General features: G+C 35.8%; 2 protein-coding genes across 17 annotated transcripts in view; one reads left to right on the top strand and one right to left on the bottom strand.

Annotated features, from left to right (window-relative positions):
* Window positions 1-2,073, top strand: part of Lrrk (Leucine-rich repeat kinase) — a 330,029-nt gene extending 327,956 nt beyond the window's left edge. For all 13 annotated transcript variants that reach the window (XM_071690282.1, XM_071690281.1, XM_071690280.1 and 10 more), the window contains one exon: window positions 383-2,073. In XM_071690282.1, the coding sequence (XP_071546383.1) occupies window positions 383-760 (378 nt within the window). In that variant the 3' untranslated portion in view covers window positions 761-2,073. The remainder of the gene's footprint in view (window positions 1-382) is intronic.
* Window positions 2,074-3,728: 1,655 nt separating this feature from the next.
* LOC139763884 (NPC intracellular cholesterol transporter 1-like) overlaps window positions 3,729-15,362 on the bottom strand; it is a 141,493-nt gene continuing 129,859 nt past the window's right edge. For all 4 annotated transcript variants that reach the window (XM_071690286.1, XM_071690285.1, XM_071690290.1 and 1 more), the window contains 5 exons: window positions 14,620-15,346; window positions 13,172-13,389; window positions 12,598-13,015; window positions 10,908-10,995; window positions 3,729-8,051 (listed from right to left, as the gene is read on the bottom strand). In XM_071690286.1, the coding sequence (XP_071546387.1) occupies window positions 7,666-8,051; window positions 10,908-10,995; window positions 12,598-13,015; window positions 13,172-13,389; window positions 14,620-15,346 (1,837 nt within the window). In that variant the 3' untranslated portion in view covers window positions 3,729-7,665. The remainder of the gene's footprint in view (window positions 8,052-10,907; window positions 10,996-12,597; window positions 13,016-13,171; window positions 13,390-14,619; window positions 15,347-15,362) is intronic.

Genomic DNA, 15,362 nt, shown 5'->3' with positions numbered 1-15,362 from the left:
TTGGTTTTCATTAAATTCTTATATTGTAGGATCCATGTGTTATTCTTGGAAGTTGTACAGGAGGAACTGGGAGATAGCATAATTTCCTTCATTCAGTAAGCTTTTCACCCTATTCTTGCTAAAGCTTTGATCTCATAAATATCTTCCAAGTCAATTTTAGGGTTGTATACATTCCTTAAAAGAATATGTAATTTTACCATCTTCAGTATTTTTTATACTTTCCAGTCAGATTCCTTCAAGAAAATGAACAAAAATTGTTTTCCATGGGTTAATCCAAGGAACTGTCATAATTCACCTCAAGCTTTTACTGAACTGAACTTTTGAAAATGCATTTGAAATAATATCCATAATCAGTTCTTTAGAAATACATTTTGTTTTCTAGGTATCAGCAGTTGCAGTGTGTGGAAGTGAAGTCTATGTAGGTACCACTTGGGGATGTGTAGTTGTGGCAGAAGCAGAATCCATGCGACCTATAACAGTGTTTAGACCCTATGAAGATGAAGTGCGTGCCATAGTTCCACTTCCACCATCATCAGTTGTTTTAGATCAAGATGGAAATCTTGAGAGCCGATTAGATGTAATTGATATCAGTGATGAAGGAAGAGTTAGCCCGACCCCACTACTTGCTACCATTGGAAAGGGCTACCGTAATCTACTTGGACGTTATGCACCTATGCCTAGGTCAGCACAGCCGGAGCCAGCAGCTCAAAGAGCTATGTATTGTTTACTTTGGAGAGCTCATCATTGGCTCAATACATGAGGAGTCCCTTCATTATGCTTAGGAATGTATTTATTTAGAAATGTACTGTATAAATAAGCCTTTTACATAGTCTCTGTGAGACTTAACTTACTGCTAGTAACAGATAAAGAGATCTTGTTGTGCATTTCTGAGCTCAAATTAAAGTACAGGTCACAATATTAACCAGTTATAGGTTGTATCAGAATAAATTGTATACTTGGGCAAATCTGCTGCTTATATAAGTTGTGGTCAGTTCAGATGCTGATAAAACATCTACTCAGAGCTAGAATTGAAGACAACCAAGTGATTCCTGCCAAATATCACATGAAAGTTGGTGTAAATTTATTGTTGGAAAAAAAGGATCATTTTTGCAAGAAACTATTCACAAAATTGGGATTTCAGTGAACAGTTGAAAAGTAAATAACAGTATTACACTTTCAAATGAGAGTTTGGGCTACACAGGGTTTTCAGTCAATATTTTTTAGTAGAGAAGCATATGAATTCTCATAATACTTAGGCATTTACTCAGTCCAGGAATGTTTGGAATGGTTGTAAAAATATTTTTAAATTTATCAAGTACCTTTTGTATCTGGGTATGAACCTTGGATACAATGCCAAACATATGTGAATTATTTTCACATGAACTTCTGTTGTAAATTATCCAAGAAATTGCCTTAAATATTACCTAATTATTAGGTGGCAGCTTTAAAGATTTATTTTACATGTTTAAAGGTTGATTTACTTGCTGTCCTGTATAGGTACTAGTACTTTCACAGCATTAGTACTGGTAGTACTTCCAATTTATTTCCATGCTTTAAGTTCCCTTAGTGACAGCAGCTAATGGAAGATAGTTTAGTATGGTTTAAGATGAAAATGTCAACACATCCCATTTTATAGTTGATATTTTTACCAAAGAAGGATATTCCAGTAAGACTTGTATATAATGGCAATTCTGTTAATCAGCTGTGATTTACTGTGTATTTCTCTGTAAAGTATAAAATAGCACAATTACTACTTAAAACTCACAGTGCTTTGTCAGTGACAACTGACTAACCCCATACTTCTTATTCTCTAGTCATTAATTCATTTATTGTGATAATCTTTCTTTAATAGAACCAGTGTTTCATTTTCTTCAGAGGTCTTCATTCCACCTTGAATAGGCCAATTTTATTTTTTGTATATTTTTCTCCTGAATTATTGTAAATCCCTTACATCAGTTGGAAATCCTTGGTTACTGAGCAAAATTTTGTTGAGAAAACTTCATAAAAACCAACATTGTCCATCCATGTGATTACTGGATTGAAATACATTTTCTTTACCAAAATATTATGAAATCTGGTATTTCATTCATTCCTATTTATGTATGACAGTAAAAAGACGTACATCACAATGGGGGGGCAGCACTTTCCAAAGAGGGTTGGACTCTACATGTCCATATTGTGTAATACTAACCAGAAGTCTCAAAATCTGAACCACAATCAAGAGATAAGTTTCAGAACTAACATGCTTGATCATCATCAGTTTACACATCCTCCAAGTGTCAAAAAGACCAAGAACATAAGTGGATAAAAAGTAAATAAATGAAATGGCCACATTTGGGAACTTTGGGTTCTAGTTATGCCTATTTTAACATTTTGATTCAATATAGTATGTATGGTAAGGAAGACTCCATTACAAAATTTTGGAGTCCAAACTCTGTTTTACAGCTTTGGCATAATATCTAGTGTAAGGTGTTTCATGACTGTTCACTATGTCAGCCCTAAGTCTTTAAACAATATTTAAGTATCATTTAGAGCAGAAAAGCCTTTCATTGTATTATCTCTCATTCTAAAACATATTAAAGATAGTACCAACAAATCAATACCATTGTCCTGTGTTTCAGGCATGGTTACAATAATTTTAAGTATTTCCAAGTACGAGTTCATTCTACACACGAGTCACAATATACACAATATAGCTCTTTCCAGCTGTGATTTCACACTCTATCATTTAAATACTTTTACATGTTCACACTTTCTATTTGTATCATTTAAATACTTTTACATATTCATGCTTATTCTGAAAGTATTATTTACATATTAACATATTTAATCCATGAGATGCAGTACGTCTTTATAAGACACTTTATGTGCTGCTAAAAGTCAAGCACTGAAATTTAGCGACCATTTTCAAATGGCCTGCCTTCATATGTATCACTCAGAGGCTGGATTTTTATTAAAACAGCCTAAACAACAATAAACGGGCATTTACGACATATCAGAATTAACTACATTCATACCAGTCTAATTCTAATCATGTATGTGTAGCAGCTTTTGCATGACTAGAATTTTGAGATGCAAATAACTTTTATTATTGGTGGTAGTCGCTGACATTTAATAAAATATAGCTAGTGATGATAACTGTGGTTCAAACATAAATGAAGGCGACTGAAATACAGGGTAATGCAGAAGAAGACGAATGGGTTGAGGAGTGAAGGTAACAAGACAGGTGCAACGACCCCCTGGGCAGTGCCCTATGTAGAAGATTAATGAAGATTAACATGCTAACACATTTCTCTGCTTCTTGTACATAACATACTTGGTGAGTTCTCATTTCTTTACATGTAATACATCACTTATGGTTGGTACGGTGAGGAGGGTGAGTATAACACTATGTCATTACTGATGGCTCTTAAGTATCTTTCCTTTCAAACCAAAATCTCTTTCCTACTTTAGTAAAGTAACATAAGAAATGGACTAATTTGCCTCCAAAAATAAATCTTTGCTTGACTCCTTGTTTCAACATAAAAGTGATAAGAGGGAGAATTTCTAGCACCCCACTCTTACCACCCTTAATCAAGCATCTAGAAAAACAAGAGATACATTACATTACACTACTTTACCCCCAGCCAAAGATAACAGTAACATCTTACTCAATTTTCCTACATGTTACAGTTTTATAATAAAATGAAGAGTAAGAAAGTATAATAGGGGCAAAGATATGTGAAATATATTACAGAAAACAAATTTATTTACAATAATTATGAGCTAATGATGTGTGTTATTCCATCAATACAAGAACACTTGCAGCATCTAAACCCAGCAACATTTCTGCAATAATGTACCAGTATACCTATTGGTTGCTTCCACTTAATTCAAACATATACAAATGGCATTAAATTTAAATATACTTTTCTGTATGTGATCTGAATACTTTTCTACCACACCAAATTCTTAAAATCTGAATTTCAATATTTCTTTTCAGCCTTTCTTTCATAAGTTTTCAAATTCTAATCAACAAATAAATTGCACATGAAAAATCTGTAAGAACTCAAACAATTCACAAACTTTAAAGAACAATAAATACTATAATTATGTAACATCTGTAAAACATATCAAACTTGTTCCCAGTGTTTCAGGAAAAATTCAAATCATACATGGGGAAAAATATATGTCAAATATCCTTTTTAGAGCCAAGATGCACCAAATGCTCTCTACAACAAACTCTGGAGTCAGATTTTGGAGCCTTACATTGACAGATGTTAAACAAACACCAGTGTTTTAGATATTAACTTTCACAGAATCACTTACAAAAGAAATATCTTCATTACAAAAAGCAGGTGAGGATTTGGACATACCTAGTTATGTTAAATATACATATTTCATATGTACAAGAATATCATAAAAAAAACTATTACATGACATACATGTAACAAGTGCTTTTCTCACCAGTCTGATAACTACTAGTACATCAGTCTGCAGAATTCACTGTTGTTTATGGATAAACCTTAACATCCTAAACATCAACCGTCATATTCACGAAACTTTCAGTACCTGAAAAAAAATCACACGGCATAGAAGCAATACTCACAGACTTGAACAACATGTATCTATGCATGTGTGATCCTTCACAACTTCTGCCAAAATGAATTAATCCATTCCAGTGCAAATTCTAGAAGACTGAAGTTATACGAGATATCAAGCGACTGAGAATACTAAATCTGTACATCACTGCTTTAAAGGTCTTCACCCCATGGAAGCTACACCTGAAGCTTGTGACAATGTCTTGCAAATCCTAGTTACCGATGCTTCTTTGCTATTTTTCTCTGAGATTTTCATTATATATTCATCTGCTTTTACTGTACACAACAAAAAAGGGCATGTTTAATTGCCACTAAATATTTCACCAGTATTTTTCAATTTACCACAATTACAGAATGATAAATGAAATACTAAATTGTATGTTTGTACTCTGCATTCAGCAGTATCCATTTGTCCAAAATACTTGCCTAAGCGAATGAAAGCATGATAATAAATGACAATATAACTCATGAGAGACACATTCTGAGTCTAAAGATTATGCAATGCATGATCTCTCTCCTAAACAGCAATAACCATTTCATCAAAAGTCTGGCAAGAGCTGAATACAAGAGGAACATTAGATTGTCCAAGAGGTGAGTTCTCTCCTCACGTAAAATCACCAGCGTACCAATGGTGGCTAATTATAAACTTCCACAATTTTTTGTTCCAGTCTACTTTGTAAAATGCTGGATGGAACTAAGGAGCAAAGACAGACCTTGGAAAATGATGGGAAGTACAACAATCTTCACATTTGATGAACCATGAACTTATGTGGCAGTTCTGTCACATGATTGGTTAATGTATTAAACATGTTATGAAATATGTATTGAAAAAACCTGGACAGGAATTCTACAAATCATGATCTTTTTATATGTGTTTAATCAAATTGTAGATCCATGGAGCAGGAAAACTTTAATCCACATCTGGACGGATTCATCACTTACAAGCAGTGAAGTCACACACATGCCACCCAGTACTGCCTAAGCTATCTCAGTCACTTATCTCACTGTTGATCCAAAATGGATATGCAGCACATGTCAGTCAGATTAACATATGCAATAACTTACAAAGGTACAATGAGGCCTGTTGATACCATAAACCTATATATATCTTTGAGGCACTGACAGAGGTAACACATCTGAAACTCGTTCAAATTAAATACTATTTACAACATGAAGAGAAAGTATCTGGCTTCTAAGACCACGGCATAACTGCTTCAGATGTGTTCCAGCTTAAGTGAAAAGACCTCTTCTGTGAAGAAACTGATTGCCTCTAATCAAGGCCTTTTCGCTTATGCACTGATGTGTTATGATGATGATGGATGGTACATTTTCAAGTCAAGTTCTATTTGAATATGACTAATATAATTATATTCTTTTAACTTTTAAAAGTAAATACACTAGAATAATGCTAGATGCATATAGTGATGAGTCAGATGTGGTATGTGTGGAACCCCAGGGTAATGCTAGATGTATGTACTGATGAAGATGCACTGTGTAGTTTTAAGTGTATTGCTAGACTATGGTATTTAATTTCTTAAACATCTCTAAAACCAAAATGATTTAAAAATCACATCCTAAGAAGTAATATTCACTCCTCTACAATGGAAGGCATATCTGAACTTACATAAATATTATACTATTGGGTGAATTAATTAAACTTCAGAGCTAAGGAACTGAACCAACACTGTCCAGAGTTCAGTATACTGTTAGAAGAGAAAGTACAGAAAATTTGTTAACCTAACCTACAGCAAGAAACAAGCACGGTAAGGCAGAGAGTTTAAGAAAAAAAAAATAAAATCAGAAGTTCCACTGAACATCTAACAAGTTCACTTTTTTCAGTAATACCTTTAATACCTTGTAAGGTTTGGCTAGGAAGATAACTGACATTTCAGGCCAAATATCATGTAATGGGATTACAGCATCTCCATCACCTCATATGTTCTCAAAAGTAGTCCTTCCAAATGGTTGATACATGCTACATGGCTCAGAAGAACCTATCACTGCACAGGTTTAGAACCAAAGGTGTTAAGGCTCAACATGAGCTACTGATACAGAAAAGCAGATTACACATACTTGGAAAAAGCTGAATATCTTCTGACACATTATCAATGCAGTTTAAATCTTTATGAGCTTAAAAAAATTCTTAGTGGCAACTTCATGTGAATTACGATAACATCTGCACATAAATGGAAGCAATTATATCTTTTCTACAACTCTAAATCTCATGGGCTGTCCTTTAAAAATATGCTTCACACTGTCCTACAAAATCATAACTATGATGCCTGAAAACAGCAATTATCACACTATTTATAATTTGTACAAAATATCAAACATCTGGAGAATCTGCATCAGCATATATGTAATAATCTGTTCTCCAACAACACATTTGTTGCCTTTACAAAACTGGTGACATTTATGTCATGGTTCAAATAATGAGTTAACATATCAAACATTATTATAAAAGTCATATAACACAAAATAAAAGTAATAGGAACACATAACATCATTTGCAATGGTTATCTTGAGCAAAATTATCCCAAGCCAACTTATTCCAAATAATTCAGTTAGCTTTCATTACTGGATAAGTAATCTTGGTGCCATGTGACTGGAATGTTCCATGAAAAATGTTCACACAAAATATCAGTTTGTTTCAGCCCCCAAGAGGAATGTGACGGAAATATATTTCCTGAAGAGTCACACACTAAAATGAGCTCAATGTATATCCTGGAAGAGGCTGAATACAGCCTGATACTGATACATACTCAAATGTTCACTGGTATGCTTTCCCAATACTATTATGGATGCAACTATAGACTAGTTAAAAGGTTCCTTTAAACCTTACGCATCACTAACTTTGTTCACTTTTCATTAATTGTCAAAAATGCACAAGTTTGGCGACTGTTCACACTTTTCATTAATGTCAAAAATGCAAAAGTTTTCAGAAGCTCTTCCATTAGCACAATAAAGTATTTAGGAAGCACTTCCATAATAATAAAATCACACAAGTAATACAAGACACTTATGACTCATGAACACTATCATGTGACACTTACATTCATGCCATCGGTAAAAAAGATATATTCTGTCATTGATCCAAATTCTCCAATTCCTCTGCTGTCTTGGCTAAAGACTGCCGAGAATGTGTGACTGAATGTCGTGAAGGTGTATTTTTCTTGTTCATGTCCTCAACATCATCAGAATTATGATTCAATGACACATGACTACCCTTTTTTGGGGAGTTTTTTACCTGGTTATTACTAAATGCATTTTTTGTTGAATTACAATTTGTACCAGAGCTGACACTATTAGAGCTGATGCTATTCCTGGGATTATCATTAACACTAGCAGTGTGTGTTGCAGTAAGGCACTGTTTTTCTTGGTCATCCCCAATCATGTCTTCAAGCTGTACAGAACCACTTGGGTTGGCTGTGCGATCTGGCATGTTGCTACGGACCAACTTCCTTGAGGGACCTGGCAGAATATAAATATTTCATAAATCTTTAATCATAATGGTCTAAACACTATATATATACTATGGTATACAGCACCAATTCATAGTAATTAATTACGGAGTGTTGCTACCTTCAGTAAAAAAGATCTTTTCTTCATTTCATCTGTCTCCTTTTAAGAGACCCAACTTGTAAGACAGGAATTGGATAACACCGTGAAGTGAACAGGAGCAGTAAACCAGTGAATGAAAGTGCAGCATTACTAAAGGGAAGAGTAATTCATATTTTTAGCAAAACCAAAAGGCAACACCCTGGCAGCTGAACATCTAGATTCTCATGAGGTTGTACAATAATGTACTCTTGTAATCTTCAATAACTGCAACTAGTTTTACTTTAGGGGATAATTTAAGGACCTCTAGCACTACCTAAACCAGAAAAGAATAGTATGGATTTAGTTATGGGAATATAACACAACCAGTCAGACAAAACAAGATTGGTGAAGAGAAGACCAGAAATAAAAAGAGAAAAACCATGAAAACACCAAACACCAAATGTTTAGGGATGTTATGGAACTTGTGAAGGTGGAAGACCAGATGATAATGCAATCTGAGCTACAGTTAAGTAAAGTGAAGAAGCAGTTCAAGGACCATGAAGGGAGCAATAAGATAATAACAGAAACACAGTCTAGCAGGGACAGTCCAAGTGATACCAAATCAGAGAAAAGATGAAGCCAATAATAAGATGGCAAAGTTTAATATACAAGAAGCTGTACAATCAGAGGAAAACTTTGAAGACAATATTAGGCAAGAAACTGCATAAGCATACCAAGAGACTTTCACATAGAGGAAAGGGCAAAAGTGCACAATGAATATATTGGAATTATGTCAAAAGCTGATCAGGCAGAAAAAAGGTCAAAGACACACAAAGAGACCCATAAAAGTAAAGAGCAGGAAAGATTAGGAGCAAATCTGGAAGACAATTAACAGTGTTAAGAGTGAAGGAGAGGAACATTAAACCTGCTGACACAAACAGAATTATTACAAAGGAAACTGAGCAAAGAGGTTGAAAACGTAATATGCCCTGTCCGAGATGAAGCAAGGAAGTTTATGGGCTAGGTGATGGAAGGTTTAGAAAATAAGATAATACACAACCAGTACGTGCTAGCCAAAGAGAGATTATAGAAAAGGTGAGAGATAGAGACGGTGACACTGCCACAAGGAAGGATCTAACTGAAAAGTACGTGGTACCAAAATTAGAATGATTAGTAAAGCAGGAAGTTGATAGATGTAAATCACTGATTATTTCTGGATTACATAATCATATGCAAGACTTTAAAGAAAGGAAAAAGGAGGAAATACATATCAAAAGAGTGTTTGAGGCTAAGGGACTACCAGAAGTGATTTCTGTGATAAAGGAAAAAAGAGAATTGGAAGTTATAACCAAGATGTAAGGGGATAACCAGTTATGGTGAATGGTGAAATGCCTAGATTGTCAATTATAATTCTAAAACATGTGAAATAGTAGGGAAAGAGAAGGAAGAGGTAAGAGTATGGGTGTGAAAGATGAAGAGGGTGTCCTGAAATAATTTGGACAAATAGAGAGAATGAGTGAAGAGAGCTAACAAAGAAGGTATATGTGTCAGAAGTGAAGGAGACAAGGAAAAGAGGGTAACCAAAATGGAGACAGAAGGAAGAATTGAAAAGGGTTCCACATGCTTGGGGTTTGAACATGCAAGAGGAGATATTGATAGGGACTTTCCTTTATATCTTTCTTTTCTTTCATACTATTCGCCATTTCCCGCTTTAGCGAGGTAGCGTTAAGAACAGAGGACTGGGCCTTTGAGGGAATATCCTCATCTGGCCCCCTTCTCTGTTCCTTCTTTTGAAAAAGAGGGGAGGATTTCCAGCCCCCCGCTCCCTTCCCTTTTAGTCGCCTTCTATGACACGCAGGGAATACGTGGGAAGTATTCTTTCTCCCCTATCCTTTATATATATATATATATATATATATATATATATATATATATATATATATATATATATATATATCCCTGGGGATAGGGGAGAAAGAATACTTCCCACGTATTCCCTGCGTGTCGTAGAAGGCGACTAAAAGGGAAGGGAGCGGGGGGCTGGAAATCCTCCCCTCTCGTTTTTTTTTTTTTTTTTTTAATTTTCCAAAAGAAGGAACAGAGAAGGGGGCCAAGTGAGGATATTCCCTCAAAGGCCCAGTCCTCTGTTCTTAACGCTACCTCGCTATCGCGGGAAATGGCGAATAGTATGAAAAAAAAAAAAAAAAAAAAAAAATATATATATATATATCCCTGGGGATAGGGGAGAAAGAATACTTCTCACGTATTCCCTGCATGTCGTAGAAGGCGACTAAAAGGGGAGGGAGCGGGGGGCTGGAAATCCTCCCCTCTCATTTTTTTTTAATTTTCCAAAAAGAGGAACAGAGAAGGGGGCCAGGTGAGGATATTCCCTCAAAGGCCCAATCCTCTGTTCTTAACGCTACCTCGCTAACGCGGGTAATGGCGAATATATATATATATATATATATATATATATATATATATATATATATATATATATACATATATATATATATTTTTGCCAAGACAAACTTCCTTTTCAGACACATCCTTAACTTTTTCAAAAGCCAAAGCCAAAAGGTTTAACTCTTCAGTAAATATGCCAACTCTGCTACTAGCTGCTCATCAAAAGATTTGTGGAGAATTTTGCAAGATCCAACACGTTTTTAAAATAGTTACTAGCACAAGAGTTAGAGTTCAAAACAGTTACTGATTGGAGAGAACTCCCAGCCATCAACCTCAGTAGTATACCTCTGAAAATCAGATGAAAAAAAAAGAGGTACTCACCAACAAAGCTTAGAATAACTGGCAAAAGTATCAACCCATGAAGAGCACCAATCACTACCATGCCAAAATACATTCGGAAGTAGAATACCTGAAAATAAAGAGCTTCTTAAAACATATATGTGAAGAACATAAATGTATGCACACACAGTCAAGGATAATATAAATGACAAGAAAACATGGATAAGGTGGGGCCCCACATGTGTAAGGCTCCCTTATGATATGTATGAGTAAATAAATATGTAGATTATAACATATATAAACAATGATTAATTTAAAATTTTTATCCTTTTTCATACCTGATCACTGTTCCTGCCCCAGCAAGACAGTATCAAGAACAAATGAACAACAGATTCACTTGCATACATCCATTCTCGAGCCACTTCTTTGCCTTTAGCGATTTACCCTTATCAGGCCAGTGGCAGAGGCCAACTCTTGTGTAGTGTTTTCAGAGGCTCCTACCTAATTTTCCTACCAAATGCATATACCAGATATTTCTACCTATTATTCCTGCCTAATGTTCCAACCTACTACTTCTACTTAATGCTCCTGTGCACTACTTCTATCTATTACTCCTAATATTTTGCCAAAAAGCAGGGCTAGCGCAAAGCACTCACCTAAGGAAAATTTAGGAGCTACAAAAAATGAGTTGTGTGTTTAGTGTTATGTGTGACAAGAAGAAATTGTATGCTTGTGGACATAGTATAGAGTCTTAACAGTCCTGGTGTAAGTGAGGCAGAAAGAAAAGGCAGCTAACTAGGTTGGAGTGCAACTTGACAACCAATGAAGTGCTGGCTCAATATGCAGCCATCAATAACCCTTCCAATACCTATGTGGTTAGTACTGGTAATATACCTCCCTGGTTGGTGGCTGCCTACTAACTCATGACATATATACATAATAAATAATATTAACTAAAAAATAAGCACTCTTCATAGCATCATCTTACTCCTAACAGCAAAAATGCCAGCATATGAAAGGTGTTAAAAAAAATGTGTTTGTTTGCTGTTTCCAACATTAGCAAGACAGCACCAGGACCAAACAAAGAAAGGCCTCATTCACTCACATCCACTCTATAGTTGTTGTATAATGCACCAAAACTATGGTACAAAAACTTATTTTATATCACCATCATTATACAATCCTTGGTCCCCATTTCTGGGGCACCTACAGCTTCAAGGCTGCACTCCTATCAAAAGCAGGAAAATGTAGTCTCCTTTGGATTGAGAATATCCTGTTAAAAACTATGCTCCTTTCTGTCCAGTGAAAATGATATTGTCTTGCTAAAACTGATTCCTTAGTGGTACTACAACTACAACAAGGTGGAAACCACTAATACCTCAACTTGGTACACCATGATATAAAGATCTTAGACCCTTCATTTCCATGTGGAATACATTTTTCTCAATTCAAAACTCTTCTTTCTTTCTTTTAAACTATTCGCCATTTCCCGCATTAGCGAGGTAGCGTTAAGAACAGAGGACTGGGCCTTTTTTTAGAATAACCTCACCTGGCCCCCTCTGTTCCTTCTTTTGGAAAAAAAAAAGGATATTCAGGATCTATAATTCAAAAAGATAAAATATACTACTGATGAACATTACCCATCTGTAAAAACCAAGACTGGTGTCATGGGTAATGATCAGAGCACTTTACATACTTAGTTGTTACCAGAAAAAAATTTGAAATAAATTACCTGGAATATCTTGGAATTGGCAAAGGCAAGAACCACAACACCCATGTCACTGAGTGTGATGCCTGATAGCACTGATGGGCCCATGCGGACCAGGGCCCTTTTTGCTCTGACAATTCTTGTGTCAGCTTCACTAACAGCAAAGGCCCTTGTAGTATGAGAGCAGAACTCCACTGAGATACCAATAGCCACAATGAGGTTCACAAGGGAGATGGCATTGAGGGAAATATTCCAAAGATACATTAGACCTCCCATATTGGTGATAATGAGTACCACCATGACCATGATAATCAGTGATGAAGAAAAATCTAATCCCATCATGAACAGTGTGATGAAAAATACAGACACCACAGAGATTCCTAGCATTCGTACTGTGTCTTCCCAGATGGTCAAATACTGTTCGTAGAAAACATAAAACACACTGAAAAGAAAGAAAAAACAACTTCAGCATGAAAAAAATCATGAATAGCACACAGTGTATGCTTCTACCAAATTTAAATTTCCAAGAGTTTTCCAACAATATTCAAATACTGAGAGTATACATCACAATTAAGTTCCTACAAATTAGCTGACTCACCTGTATGGGAAAACTTCATATTTCATTTCTCCACTTGGTACCAATTTTCCATCTTTCTCCACTAGGTTTAATGTTCGAGTAATATTGTCTGCAATAGCCCGAGCTGCTCGCAAAGCCTCATAGAACTGTCGACTGTTACGCATGACTGTGTGGTATGTCATAAATACACTTGCACCAGCCACAGGATTCCCAGATTCATCATAACGTATTTTCACACTCTGAAATGAAAAAAAATATCACTGAAAAAGAGAAATCTTTTCTTATCACATACAGTGTAAGACTGGAAATTATGAAAACATAGTCTTGCAGCATTTCCCCTTCATTGTGGTGTCATTTCCCTTTATGAGTATAAATAATAAGTAGTTCCATGACTGCACTGTGGTAATTAGCTCAACATACACCCTGATAAGCAAATTTTAGCCAACAGCACTAGATACCAGCCAAAATCCAGGTTCTTAAGAGGGCAGCATAGCATACAATGCCTAACAGCAGTAATCCTATCATAATCTGCCTAAAATTATTTGTTTTGTAAGCAGCACCAACTATCCTCTTACAGAAGTGCAAGATCACTAGAGGAGATGCCTAAAACAGCAAGCACACTTCATTAGGGAAACAGTAAACTAGGATGCAACATTTTCAACAAACAGCAAGTCACTTTTCTCAGACATCCTATCTACATCAATTTAGCTGTATACTGTGGATCCAGTATCTGCCTAAAATGAACTGTTTTGTAAGCGGCACCAACCATCCTCTTACAGAAGTGCAAGATCACTAGAGGAGATGCCTAAAACACACTTCATTAGGGACACAGTAAACTAGGATGCAGCATTTTCATCAAACAGCAAGTCACTTTTCTCAGACATCCTATCTACATCAATTTAGCTGTATACTGTGTATCCAGTATCCACATTAGCACTATTTTGCAAAGTACAGTACTCATAAAGAAACCTTTCTTCCATTTGCAATATGAACCTATACTATATCTGTCTATATCTCTGATGCCTGTTCGCAACTGGAACTCCCTCAAGCAGAGAGCCAGGGGAATAGAATCTCCATAACTAGTGAACTCCAGTTTCCAAAGGGAATGGGCATCAAAGATACAGACAGATAGATCAAATTTCCATCTCCCTGCTCCCTCAGGTTAATCATCATTATCATTATCATAATCATTATCATCATCATCATTATAATCATCATTCTAATCATTCTCCTTAACAGACGTGATGGTTTAATAATCATTTGTTCTTGTATATCTACTATAACTTTGAGACTTTTATCTTTACCTTTCTGAACTAATCTCTTGCTTACATACTAACTAGTTTTCTATACATTAAGATCAAGGCAGATCACATACTATCTCTTAACTGTTATACAAAATATGAAAATCTATATTTTCCAAACTATTTACTCAACACACTTTCATGAGATATTTCAACAGTGCTACTAACCTGACCATAAGCAGCATGTCCAGCTTTGGGGCAGTACAAATCAGGGTTATCTTTCAGAAACATTGGAAGATACTGGTTAAATACTTCTGGGTCTGGTCGGAACGGGTTGCTAGCAAGAGGAGAGATGGGACAGGCTTTACAGCTGCTTGGTGCAGCACGACGCTTTCTTAATAATGTTCGAGGTAGTTTATTATTCCTTCGATGCGAGGTGACTGCTGAAGGATCCTCATTGTAATCTGGCCATCCATCATCTAACTGTATTTCTCGAGAGGGTGCTTTAGTGGTGACAGTTTCAGTGGGAGAAATGACCACACCAGTGCTTTTCTGTTTGGAATTCAATTCTTCAGGATCATCATACTCAAAAGACATATCTCCATAAGTATAAGAGTAATCATAACTGTCATAAAATTGCTTTGGCTTTGTCTTTTCTTTAGAAGGAACACTCTCAAAATCATAGTCATAGTCTAAGTCCCCATAACTATAATCATAATTGTAGTCATCATTATAAACCACATCAAAGTCTGGTCCTCCATAAGTAAGGGGTTCTTCAGTTGTCCCAGCTTCATCTTGTGATGCAGTATAGTCACAATCCTCACACTCCACATCATCCACTGGTTCCCTCCGGCAGAAGCTCCCATTATCATGGATCCGACAGCAGAACTTTCCTTCCAATGACCACTCAAAGTAATCATCAATCCATGCCGATGAAGGTACAGCAATAAATGTCCTAAAAAATCAGAGAC

Source organism: Panulirus ornatus, chromosome 48, assembly GCF_036320965.1.
Source record: "Panulirus ornatus isolate Po-2019 chromosome 48, ASM3632096v1, whole genome shotgun sequence".
NCBI classification, from domain to species: Eukaryota; Metazoa; Arthropoda; class Malacostraca; order Decapoda; family Palinuridae; genus Panulirus; species Panulirus ornatus.
The sequence above is the reverse complement of the archived record's forward strand: the minus strand, read 5'-3'. Positions and strand labels throughout refer to the sequence as shown.